Source organism: Marmota flaviventris, chromosome 6, assembly GCF_047511675.1.
Source record: "Marmota flaviventris isolate mMarFla1 chromosome 6, mMarFla1.hap1, whole genome shotgun sequence".
In the NCBI taxonomy this organism is placed as follows: Eukaryota; Metazoa; Chordata; class Mammalia; order Rodentia; family Sciuridae; genus Marmota; species Marmota flaviventris.
Genome location: NC_092503.1, coordinates 117,316,962 through 117,329,213, shown reverse-complemented (window position 1 = coordinate 117,329,213; position 12,252 = coordinate 117,316,962). Strand labels below are relative to the sequence as shown.

Here is a 12,252-nt window from a genome sequence, read left to right as displayed (position 1 = left end):
GTTTTCCAAGCATGTTATGAAATATTTCAGACACACCACAAGACAAAGAATAATATAATGAACACCTGTGTGCACTTCACCAGCTTATGGGATGGTGTAGGCAGCTGAGCCCAAGCTGCTGGAGTGCCCCTTCTCAGTCACATTTATCCATCACTTTCAGTGCTTGGTTTAAAACATTCTTCCTCATTTTAGAAAAGCAGTTTCATGGTAGACTCTAAAAGCAAATATTGTAATAAATGTTGAAGAAGAAAAATATTTTATTAGATTGTCATTTTGCCCTTTGTTGTTTAATTGAGAATGTATTTTTGGAAAAAGCTAGACTTCTCAGGTTTGTTGATAAACCTAGGATATCTTAAGAAAGAGAGAGAATGTGTGTGTGTGTGTGTGTGTGTGTGTGTATTAGTTATAGTGAAAATTACTACTTTGACAGCCTAAAAGAGAAGGAAGTAGGCTGGATTTCATTTGAGTCCATTCTGTTTGTCACTAGAAGGACTTCAGCCCTCCCAAAGGATTCCGTAATTTATCCTTTTGTGGATTTATTTCATTGAAAACTGTAACTCACAAGCAGCCAGGTCCCGCTACTGATCCTGCTTATCTTCAACTCTGTGGCCTGTGGGGGTTTTCTAGGAATATGCCTAGAGCCCTTAGAAATGATTAGAATATCCATCCCTCTTTTACTTTTCCTCTAATTATCCTGTTACCCTTAGGGGTTTTGTTTGTTTGTTTTTGTTGTTTGTCCTTACCTGTTCATTTTGACTATCTTTTACTTCTGTTACAGAGAACTTACTCTAAAACATAATCTTAAGGCCTAATATCTTTTTCTTCATTTGTTTAAAACACAAATCTGGAGATTTATGATTTTAAAATTTGACTTTATGATCATTATAATTAAAACCCATTTTAAACGAACAGTAAACATGGTCTTCTGCCTAGGGGAAAAGGTGCTAAACCTGTCCTAAAAGATGGCTTGCTTTGGCATTAGCTAACTGTCATAATGTAGTAAATTTTGCTTTGCTCTGCTATATAGCTGCTTGAAGCTCCATCTGGCCTTAACTGCCTGGACAAATTGTAGTAGACTTACAGTAGCTGGTCCTGTGGGAAGATTGGCCTGGATTTCAGTGGATTTGCCTGAAATCTTTTGGAAAACCCATGGTGATTTCTTCTGAGATTTGCATGCTTTGACTGCCTTCATGCAAGTGTTTTTAGGTACTAACTAGATTTTCATTTTATATTATGTGTTTGCTAATCTCCTAAACATTGGCTATTATGCTCTATCAACCCTGTGTACATGACCCTTACAGATTCATGGCACTGTATTTGTATACTCTTCATGGTGTAAACACTTCTCAGTGAGTGAGTGGATCTTTGTTAGGCCATTATTAAATGAAGCAATTTTTCTGGACTACTTCTTTGTACATATACTCCCCATACCCTGTGGTCATTCTGGATTTTGAGAACAACGTGAAGTGGTAGAATGGGGTTGAAAAGCATATTACAGCAAGTCTTTCAAGTTAGCTAGTGTTTGTCAGGCTACTCCATTGAATGTACTGAAGGTAAAAATGTGCCAGTCCTCAAAACCAGAATGATCAGACAGAGTGAAAAGTGAGTTGTAAAAGTTACTTGAACAAATGTCTGTCCCTGATTATAAAACAAAATGGAATGATAAAAACAGTATAATAAAGGTACTAATAGATTATTGGAAGAAAAAAGAATTAATTCAAATTCAAGATATCCAGGAAGACTTAATGGCAGAGTTCTTGTTTGAGGATTTTGAAGGGTAAATAGGAAGAGAAAAGGCCTGGCACAAAGAGACAGTGGAGGATATTCTCATTTATTACTTGCATAAATAAGAACTTGGAAGCTTAGAAGCACCTGGAATATTTGGTGTGAGTTGAAGCATTGAGTTCATTCAGGAATGTTAGTTTGAGGCAGTCAGAAAAGTGGCTTGTTACCAGGGCCACTGATGTGAAGCTGAGGAATTGGGGTTTGAATCTCCAGTCCTGAGGTTGATTCACACTGGCAGACAGGGGGAAAGATACAGGGTCCCCAGCTTGCTGGTGTAGTGAGCTGCTATGGCCAGTGGGAGCTGCATTTTCTTCACATAGGGTGGGGTGAAGTTAGGGCCATTAAAGGCAATATTAAATTCAATTCCCTTCGAGTACTCAGAAAGAAGTCTTTTTAGCAACAGTACCAGTCTCAACAGCTTTTATAGATTCATTTTGATGTATGTATTGTAAAACCACCTGTTTGAGAGTTGAAGTAGTCTAGTTTTGTTTTGTTTTTTTTTTCTCAGAAGGATAACAATTCCATTAAGTGTTCCTAAAGAGAATGTGAGAGAACTTTATAAATTTTTGTTAGGTTGAGAAATTAACCAATCCTTTACTGATTTCCATTATAATTAATCTGATTGTGTTAGGGTAAGACAATATCCATCTCACTCCCACTCCTGCTCTGTCCCCATGAACATGTTTTTAAAAATGTTGTGGCGCATCTCTGTAATCCTAGTGGCTCAGGAGGCAGAGACAGGAGGATTGCAAGTTCAATGCCAGCCTCAGCAACTTGGCAAGGCACTTAGCAACTCAGCGAGACTCTGTCTCTAAATAAAATTTTAAAAGGACTGAGGATGTGGCTCAATGGATAAGTGCCCCAGGGTTCAATCCCTGGTATAAAAAAAAAAAAAAAAAAGTTTCTGATCACACCTTGAACTAAAAAAGCTGTATTTAAATTTTACCCTCAGACCACACTGCTTTTTGTCATTTGTAGATGACAAAGTTAGAAATAACTTATGTGGATGGATTTGTTTTTAATTTATCCTTGTTTTTTTATAGAATACAGTTATTTGTGTCTAAGTTAGAATTAAACATACCCAGCATACCTTTTCTTTTCTTTTCTTTCTTTCTTTCTTTCTTTTTTGATGGAACTGGGGATTGAGTCCAGGGTTGATCTATCTACCACTGGGCTATATCTCCAACCCATTTTATTATTATTATTATTATTTATTTTATTTATTTATTTATTTATTTTTGAGATAGAGTTTCCCTAAGTTGCCCAGGCTGGTCTTGAACTTGGATCCTCCTGCCTCAGCCTTCAGCACACCTTTTCTTAAAGGGCCAGATAGTAAATATTTCAGGCTTTGGAAATCATGTGGTTTCTGCTGTAACTTACTTTCTTTAGTGTGAAAGCAGCTAAAAACAGTATATAAACAAATGAACATGGCTGCATTCCAGCAAAACTTTATATATCAAACAGGCAGTGAGAAGGGATTTGTTGATTCCTGTCTAGAAATTTCTTCTGTTTAAGTAGATTTCTGATCTGGGGAGTTAAAAAAAAAAACAAGATGCCTGTCATCCTGTTGCATAAGTAATTACTGTAACTTAGGCAACTATGGCTTGCAGAAGCCATTGTTATTAAGTTACACCCTCTTGCCCTTACATGTATAATCATAAGCAAAAATATTTTCTTTCATCCTGCTCTATCCTCTCCTCTGTTATTTTGTGTGCCCTTTGTGTACTAAATGTTAAGCTAGGTACTGGGGACAGATGTTGAACAGGCAGAATGGCCCCCACCCTCACAGAGCTGCAGACCAGAAGAGGTGACAGACAGTGAGCACACAGAGTAACTCTAGACTGTGTAAGTGCTATGATGTCACCAAGCATGGTGTTGAGAGCGGGAATAAGGGGGTGGGGGTATTTTTTTCATTCATTTAGAGTTGACAACTCACACATCCTGTACCAGGGATGTGTTCCCAACTGAGCTGCTTCTTTCCCCAGCCTTCAGACCACTCAGACTAGTGAGGCCTCTCTGAGAGTGAAGTTTAAGCTGAGACCTAAAGTTGAAAAGGAGCTAATCATGTGAAAAACCTGACAGGTGTCAGACAGTCATCCTCCACTCCTCTTCCCCCCCCCCCCCCCCCGCCAGAATGGCAGCACAAATCTGAGTAAGCTATTCAAATGCCCACAGAAAATATTAAAAAGCTATTTTATATGATCTTTTTTTCTCCTTTAACTTCCTTTTTCTTAGGCAAGGTTAAAAACAATAGGACAAGTGGCAATTTTTTGTCTTCTGGTTAATATGCACACATACACGTAAGTATACATCAAAGTGATGGCTGCCAGAATAAAGATTTGGGCATTGGGAGTTAGTATTTAGAGCCTTTTGGATATGTGAAATTTGTTAAGCATTCAGTTTTCATTTTGCATTTAGAAGGTTGCAGCCTCCTTTGTTCAGCTGTTATGGTGCTCTTGAAAGAATATGCAGTGGGAGAGTGCCCTCTGCTGGCTGGCTGTCACTCCTTACTACCGCCGGTGTGGGAGCTAGAGGGCAGCTCAAGTGGTCATGCTTCCAGATCCTAGCAGGCTTCACACTGTCATATTACAAGCCCTTTAGGTCAAGCCTTAGGGGAATATTCCCAAATAGACTAGTCCCCAGCTCCTGTGCTCTGTGGCTCTTTTCTTTTCTGTAACCCTTGACTTTCCAGTACTGTCTGCTTGACTGACAACTGATACTTTGATGGAAGGGGAGAAGGTAGGTGTAGCCCAAGTGTGGACTCAGTGGAGCCTTTGTGTTTTAGCTATGACCCACTAAAGTCACCTCTTTACCAATACATGGTGTTGACAGATGCACAAAATGAATATGAGTTGAATATGTGTGTGGCAGCATTTTGAACCTTTGTACAGGAGGAATGTGTCCTACTTGTGGTCATCCTGCAGAAATCTTGACCTAGATGAATTCACATTTTGGTTTGGTTGGGGGGTTTAATTTTTGTGTTTGGAGTATTTTGTTTGTTTGTTTTATTTTATTTTGTTTGTTATTGTTTGTTTTTTCATTTTTATTTTGTCCCAACATTTTCCTTTATAGTCCACCATTAGATATTGATCAGTTGAAGCTCATTTTAAGACTCGTTGGAACCCCAGGGGCTGAGCTTTTGAAGAAAATCTCCTCAGAGTCTGTGAGTTGATGCTTTGATTGTAATTATCTGCCCTGTTGGGCGTCTCTGCCTCTTGCCTTATGCGGTCTGTACTTTGACCCTAGTATGTTTGTAAGCACGTGTGCACTTTGCGTGCTAACTTCCAAGATGAGGTATATCTGTGTGTACGTGTGTGTGCACACATCTGTGTGTGCATGCATGTGCCTGCTTGCATGCATGAGTGTGTTTTGCTCTCTCTGTTTGGGTATATACTTAGATCATGGGAACCTCCTGTGGGCAATTGTATCTTAGTAAAAATGAGATTTGAGATTCAAGTTCATTGCAAGAGTTTTATAGAAAATTTGTGTCTCTGTTTTCAAGCCCTGACTTCATCTCTCACAGAAATTTCACTTATATTCAAAAGCTCTGTTCACTTTTTGGTTAGTGTTCAGTCTCAAAGTATGAGCCTCACCATGTAAATTCATAACTAAAAGAATGAAATGGCGGGGGGTGAAATGTACATTGTCTATATCCTGTTGTCCCTTTCCAAAAGTTACTTGCTTTTTATTATTTTAGAGTTGACAACTCATACATCCTATACAAGGTGCATCTTCCCAACCGGCCTCCCTTTCCCTGCCGGTCCTCGGACCACTCAGAGGAAACACTGCTACTCCTGACTCTCAGACCCACTGGAGTACATTTGTAAATCCGTCCTCCCATAGCTCTCCTTGGTAATTACTAATTGACTAACCCAAGAAAAGACTTTAGAGCTAGTACTTTCCTTCTCTAAGCAGGGATTTAGACAGAAGCCGTGAGAATGTGTCTCTGGCTTAGTTTGGTTATGATTTCCTGCTATTGGTCATTTGGGGGACCAGAGATAGGAGAGAAGCTATGAAAGCCAGCCTTTTTCCCATTTTTCCCTCTATTGGCTGCCAGTGAATCAGACAAAAGGGGAATAAAGAGCCATGGAGCTCCAGCTTCACTTTTCTGGATTCTCCTTCCCACATTTCTGACAGAAGGGCCCTTTGCGCAGTTGGGAAGACTGCCAGGGGGTTCAGGCAGGCATGAACAGGTGAGTTTAACTGTTATCATGTCCCTGACAAAAAAGGACCATGATGCCCAGTACAGTTTTTCAGTTTCCACTCCAAGGGATGTAAAAGGATGTGCTGGTTCTGTTTCATTTTGTTTCATTTCCTCGATTAAGATAAGGAAGTAAGAACACAGAAAAGCTGTGACTTGCCCAAGTCATGCATTGAGTCATTTGGCAGTGCTGAGTACAGATCCCAGATGTTCTAATAACACGATCCAAACTGTAAATCTCATGTGATTGTATAGTATTTTGAAAATCATCAGCAGAACTATTGACCACAGTGTCAACCTGAAAGGTGTTTCTTTTCCTTTATGAAACAGCAGAAGCTGGATTAGAGTGAATCAAAGAAGAAATGAGATGATGCTTAGGATGGACAGGTGATTGTCGTTGTTTTAAAAGCATTTGCTTAGAAAGATTGTCAGTAAAAGGACAAGGGAGACAGAGGCTAGAAGAAGCTCAATTAATGAATAGTGCTAATGAGACTGAGATAGCAAATGAATTCCCTGGGAATGACTACTAGTAACTCTCTCAGTCCCTTCTCCCACCCTACCCGTCTGCTATTAGTTACAAGAAGTTCTGAAATGCAAAGTATGGGTAAAATTGTACTTATCTATCATTAATCCATCATTTATTTTAAAGAAAGAAATATTATTTACATAGCCTAATGATGAAATGTCTTTATCTTACATGAAAATGGGACACATCATATATTTCAACAGCACTAGTACACATTGGGTGTAATGAAATTGAGGTCCAGAATAAAGAACTTACTCAAATAATACCAGTATTGGGTATAGGAATAAGAAAGGACTTTTCCCCCTACACAGCTGTGGCAAGTGGGTAAAAGTAGTTTATTCAAAAAGGTAGGCAAGATTAACTTGATCTTAGTGACACTGTCCAAAGTTAGTGACCTTTTTGTCCTAAAAGCATATGGTGTGTGAAGTACAGAATGGAAAAATAACAAAGCCAGGTGAGTAAAACTATTCAAAGATTTTAAAAATTAAAAGAGACATTACATTACATATAGTAAACAGAAAGCAAGCAACTGCTTTCATTACCCCTGAAAAGTAATGAATAGTGGTGCCAACATTTTTTGAGGAAATTCAATCAATAAGTAATCAGAAATTCTGATTAAGAGACTACAGTAATGGCTAGGGAACAAGTTAGGTAAGGAGTAGATGGTCATGATGGATGCCTAAATATAGAATTTATTTAATTAGTATTCCAGCTCCTATAGTAACCAGTGAAAGCAAAAAAAATACTAAAAAAGCAAAGCCTGATTCACATTTTTCCTTAGAAATATAATCTGAATCTGACAGCAGGGGGATAAATCACCTATTTTGACTAAAGGAGACAAAAGCAGAACATGTACAGGCAAAGTACTGTTCACAGAAAGGAGAAGAGAAGTTGTTGGGAGTCTCATGGTTTAGACCTGACTCGTAACCTGCTCTTGCTGGTTTACTGTGTGAGCCCCCTTTTGTTATTTCTCTTGGCATGCAAAGTACTGTTGGTTATGCAGTTTGTTTAAAGTAAATCTACCATTTGTTGTGAGAATGCTTTTTTAATTTGCTGGCCTCTATCTTGGGGCCTATGGAGCAGGAAAGTAAGAGTGGAACACAGGGCCCCAGCTCTGTCCCCAGATCCAATCTCAAACTTGCATTAGCAGTAATTCGACCACTAGGGAGTTGAGTTCAGGAAATGAGCTGAAGTGGAAAAATTATTCAGGGAAGCCACTAAAAAGTGAAATTACTTGGCCATGGTTCTTGCTGAAGGTAATGCTTCAGCTGAAGGACAGAATTGATAGTTTCAAGACAGGGAATAGAAAAGGAGTCTATTGAATTATTTTGAAGGTTTAACAAATACTATCACTTCTACTTTCAGTAGGAATGCATAATAAACTGATAGTTTTTATCATATTTTGGAAGAAGGGATTTATGTTAATATTGGAAGCACAGTTAAAAGTGAAGTTTAGCTGGGTGCGGTGGCTCATGCCTGTAATTACAGACACTTAAGAGGCTGAGGCAGGAGGATCACAAGTTCAAACCATCCTCAGCAACTTATCAAGGCCTTAAGCGATTCAGTGAGACCCTGTCTCTAAATAAAATACAAAAAAAGGGCTGGTGATGTGGCTCAGTGGTTAAGCGCCCCTGTTCAATCCCTGGCACCAAAATAAATAAATAAATAACTGAAATTTGGAGTGCAGCTTAAATATGTGCTTGTATGTAAGGAAAACCTCACAGTTCTGCTGTTGCAGATGATTTCGGAACGTTTTGCCCATTTTCTCCCAGCTGTTTAAGTGAAGTTTATGTATTTACTCATTGGAGAGACTTAACAGGAATGATAATTGTGGCATGCTATGATACTGTCAGCGGCCTGTGACTTCTATTTTTGTCTTTGCCATTAGCCTCTAATGTCCCCCCATCTCCCCTTTCTTCACTTACCATTGTATGTTTTTGGCATGTATTTTAAATGTACTGTTACTAATGTCTTTGAAACTTATCAACCTACACTCCACTTGTACCTTCATTTGGAGAGGTGGTTCCTTGGAGAACTTGTACCATAAAATTTAAACTATTCCTTGAATGACTATATCAGATATTTTATCTTGTCTAAAGTTGAATCAAAATTCTCTCAATCATCTGTATTTATCTGACAGGCAAACAGGTGTTGGCTGTCAGTTACATGAAGTCAGTTCTCTGGCTGGCATCCTGGATCAAGGAGCAGTCTGTTTCCAGGGAATCTAAAATATTTAACCATAAAGATGATGTTAACATCAAAGAAAATTAATTTTTTTTATTTGCATGGCCATTCACTGACTACAGGCCTAATAACTCATGCCATTCACCAAAGCATGCTTTAACATGCAACCTTGGGCTCTGACCAAGGTGGGTGGGGAGTAGGTTTTTTGTTTTGAGGTGGCTTTTTGACCTTTCTTAAAATTTGAGTTGAAAGTTATTTTTTTGCACTGTATGTTTAACAATGCCCTTGACTAGGCATCTAAGATATTAACCAGCTTCAGCAGATTATGCGTCTGACGGGGACACCCCCTGCTTATCTCATTAACAGGATGCCAAGCCATGAGGTGAGAATAAATAGACTGTATAGGGGTATCTAATTCAGAAGACCACATCCTCATTTTATTGCCCCTGTATAACCAGCACAGTTTTTAATGTCACTGAATACTTGCATGTGCCTTGAGGATTACTAAGGCAGTGACCGCCTGTGTACTATTGCAGGTTGTTGACATTTGGGATAAAATATCATCTCATCGAGAATGAGAATATAATGTAGGCTTGTAAATAGAAAATGATGTTCCTTTTATTTAATTTTATGAATTTAGTGCTCAAGGGACTGTTTCTTCATAAGTCCTGTGCCTCTAGTTAGGGTATGACACCAGATGTGACTTCATCAGAGGCAGTTAACCAGAGATCATTAGCAGCTTTTTCTAGTGACCAAAAAAAGATGATTATCATTAATAATAAAAAAAACCTATCAAATACTCAGTACTAAGGGGTATACTATATTTAAAAGAAAATACACAAATAATATGAATACTTAGGTAGGGTTAGATGTTTTCTTTACTGATTCTTAACCATTTAAACTTACTCTAGTTTTGTCATCAGAGGTGACTGGGGCTACTGCTTTCTAAGGTGCCCTTATTATTTTGGGGAAGCAGGTTAGCATCACAGAAGGCCCTTTCCAATGGCTTTGTTTCTATTCCAGTTATATTCAGGCAGCCTTTTTATTCGTCTTTGTTAAAGGGATGACTGTTCTCTAGAGAGAGACAGGTCTTCTTACCTCTGTTTTCCCTTCCTCTTTTTGTCTACACACTCAAGTAGAAAGGGATTGCAACCATGTGTGTATACGACCAATTCCTATAACTTTCTTTTCAAATCAGAAAGATCACTGCTTTTCAATATCAACTCTAGCAGTTTTAGCTATTTAAGAAGGCTGATTTCAGAAAGGGCTACTTAGAACTGAATTCGTTAGCAGTCTTGTTCACGTGAAGTATAACTTAGAGCAGGAATATATAAAGGTGATGATTATAAGTGGAGAAGTTAGGGAGACAGTGAGAGAGAAGTCTTTAATATCAACAGTTGTCATCAACATTGGGCTTAGTGATCAGACTCTTAGTTAACACTCATCCCTTAATAGGACTTTTTAAGGGCAGTCACATTGTTGAACAAAGTCATTCTGAAGACCCTTGTTTTTACAGGCAAGAAACTATATTCAGTCTTTGACCCAGATGCCCAAGATGAACTTTGCAAATGTATTTATTGGTGCCAATCCCCTGGGTAAGTTGACCATATCCTCATTTCATGGTATTGAATTGGTTGTGAAAATTAGCAATTTGAAGAAGAGTTTCTCCTTTTGAACAAATAAAGTGCCACTAATTAAATCTTATTATCAGTGTTTGTATTGTTAGATTTTTTTATAAAATCACACTATATGTTTATGTATTTGTAGATCACAAATTTTGGTGAGGGAAATGGGCTGGTACAGTGAAGAAAAGAGAAAAAGTAATGGGAATCTTGGGAGAAAAGATTGGGGAGCAGGAAGAAAGAGGTACAGAAGAAAACCTGAGACTTGTACACAGCTGCCATTGATTTTTTTGGTGCCCCAAGTTGAGAATAGAATCAACTGAATTACATATGGGTGTTTAGCAGACCCTCCTGGGAGCTCCCTGCAGTGTTCTCTGCCCTGTTGGTAACTGTCCAGGGCTATGGGTCCTGATTGCCTCCACATTTGAATACTCTCCCCCTCACCTCTTCTTCCTCTGCCCCTCAAAGCTTAACCATTTTCTCTGTGTAGCTAATATGCCATCTCAAAATTTAAGGAATGGCTCCATATTCCTTCTGATCCCCCGTCACCTCAGGATTTTTGGCAAAAGGAAATGACAGCTGAAAATATGTATTTTCTTGGCTAACAAAGGGGTTCCTCTAGTAAAGCCGGGATCTGATGTGTATTTCAGATGATGTCAGAAAGCAGTTTTACCTGAGGCTCTGATTCCTGACTCTAGGAGGGTGTAGTGGATAGTGATGTTTAATGCTAGATGCAGAAGGATAGACCAGGACCTGCCTAGGGTAGGGAGGGGAGTGGTGCTGACAGCCAGCATAATCCGCCTTCCCACTTCACTGAAGATTACATTATAGGGGTAGGTCTTTCGTCTCTGTGTGTTAAGTCTCCGTGGGTCATCTCTCTGTGTGAGGGTCCTGGTGGCTGTGCTTCAAGTTTAGTTTTACCCTTTTGAGGACTGACAGCTGTGGTGACCTCTTCAGAAGCTGGGGTAAAAGCTAGGTAGTTTACCTTTTGAAGTACTTTATAGTGACTGAAGAGTCTCAGTGTGGCTGCAGTAATTCTTACAATATGAAGCACATGCTTTTTGAAGCATTGGGCAGTTATGGATGAATTCATGTCAGCCTTGGAGATAGAGAGTATGTCAGATCTCGGGTGGCTCAGTCTCTTGTTCAAGGATGAATCCGTAGGTCATCATGGGTATGGCTTAGTTTAGCATCTACCCTGGCATGCTGTCATTGGGCTTTGGGTGATTTATTTGAGCCATATTATCTAGTTCAAGGATCTATGAGAGGCTCTCTATAAGCCATAAGTACTCCAGGAGGCTGTGGAAAGGGAGAAGATGTGTACTGGTAGCTTTCTTGTCTGTCCTTCCATCCTGATTTTTTTCATCTTACCAGCCCCAAGTTTTAGACATGGCAGTGCTTACTGTCAGCCTCTCTGTTAACAGACTCAAAAAAGATTTCTTTTTATTTATTTATTTATTTATTTTAGTTTTAGATGGAACAATATCTTTATTTATTTACTTTTATGTGGTGCTGAGAATCGAACCCAGGGCCTCACACATGCGAGGCAAGTGCTCTACCACTGAGCTACAATCCCAGCCCTCAAAAAAGACTTCTTAATTCCATTTTCTGGAGGAGGGAAGATGCGTGTGTCCTGCAGCTTATTTAGGTCATTACATTCTCTGGAACCATGACATTTAAACAGTGAAAAGAACTAGATGCCACTTAGCAATACAGACTGCTAACGAGTCAAATGGAAGCTTTGGCCCATCTGGTGCTCAACACTGTGTTTCTCAGAGTTCAGACATTTCTTACAGCCTGTTGCCCAACAGTGCTAGACTAGTAGAGTCTCCCTTGCCTGGCGGGCAGACGTGGTGTAACTGATCACAAGCTTGTACCCATGATATCAGCTAAGCAGGAGGGCACCAAGGATCTAAATATTGACAGCTGTGTTG

General features: G+C 39.2%; 1 protein-coding gene across 4 annotated transcripts in view; it reads left to right on the top strand.

Annotated features, from left to right (window-relative positions):
- The window catches only part of Mapk14 (mitogen-activated protein kinase 14), a 70,841-nt gene that overhangs the window by 53,234 nt on the left and 5,355 nt on the right, over nucleotides 1-12,252 (top strand). For 3 of the 4 annotated variants that reach the window (XM_027943756.3, XM_027943758.3, XM_027943759.2), the window contains exons 9-10: nucleotides 4,869-4,948; nucleotides 10,213-10,291. In XM_027943756.3, the coding sequence (XP_027799557.1) occupies nucleotides 4,869-4,948; nucleotides 10,213-10,291 (159 nt within the window). Of the gene's footprint in view, nucleotides 1-4,868; nucleotides 4,949-8,998; nucleotides 9,079-10,212; nucleotides 10,292-12,252 lie in introns of all 4 variants that reach the window. The other variant, XM_027943757.2, reaches the window with a different exon arrangement.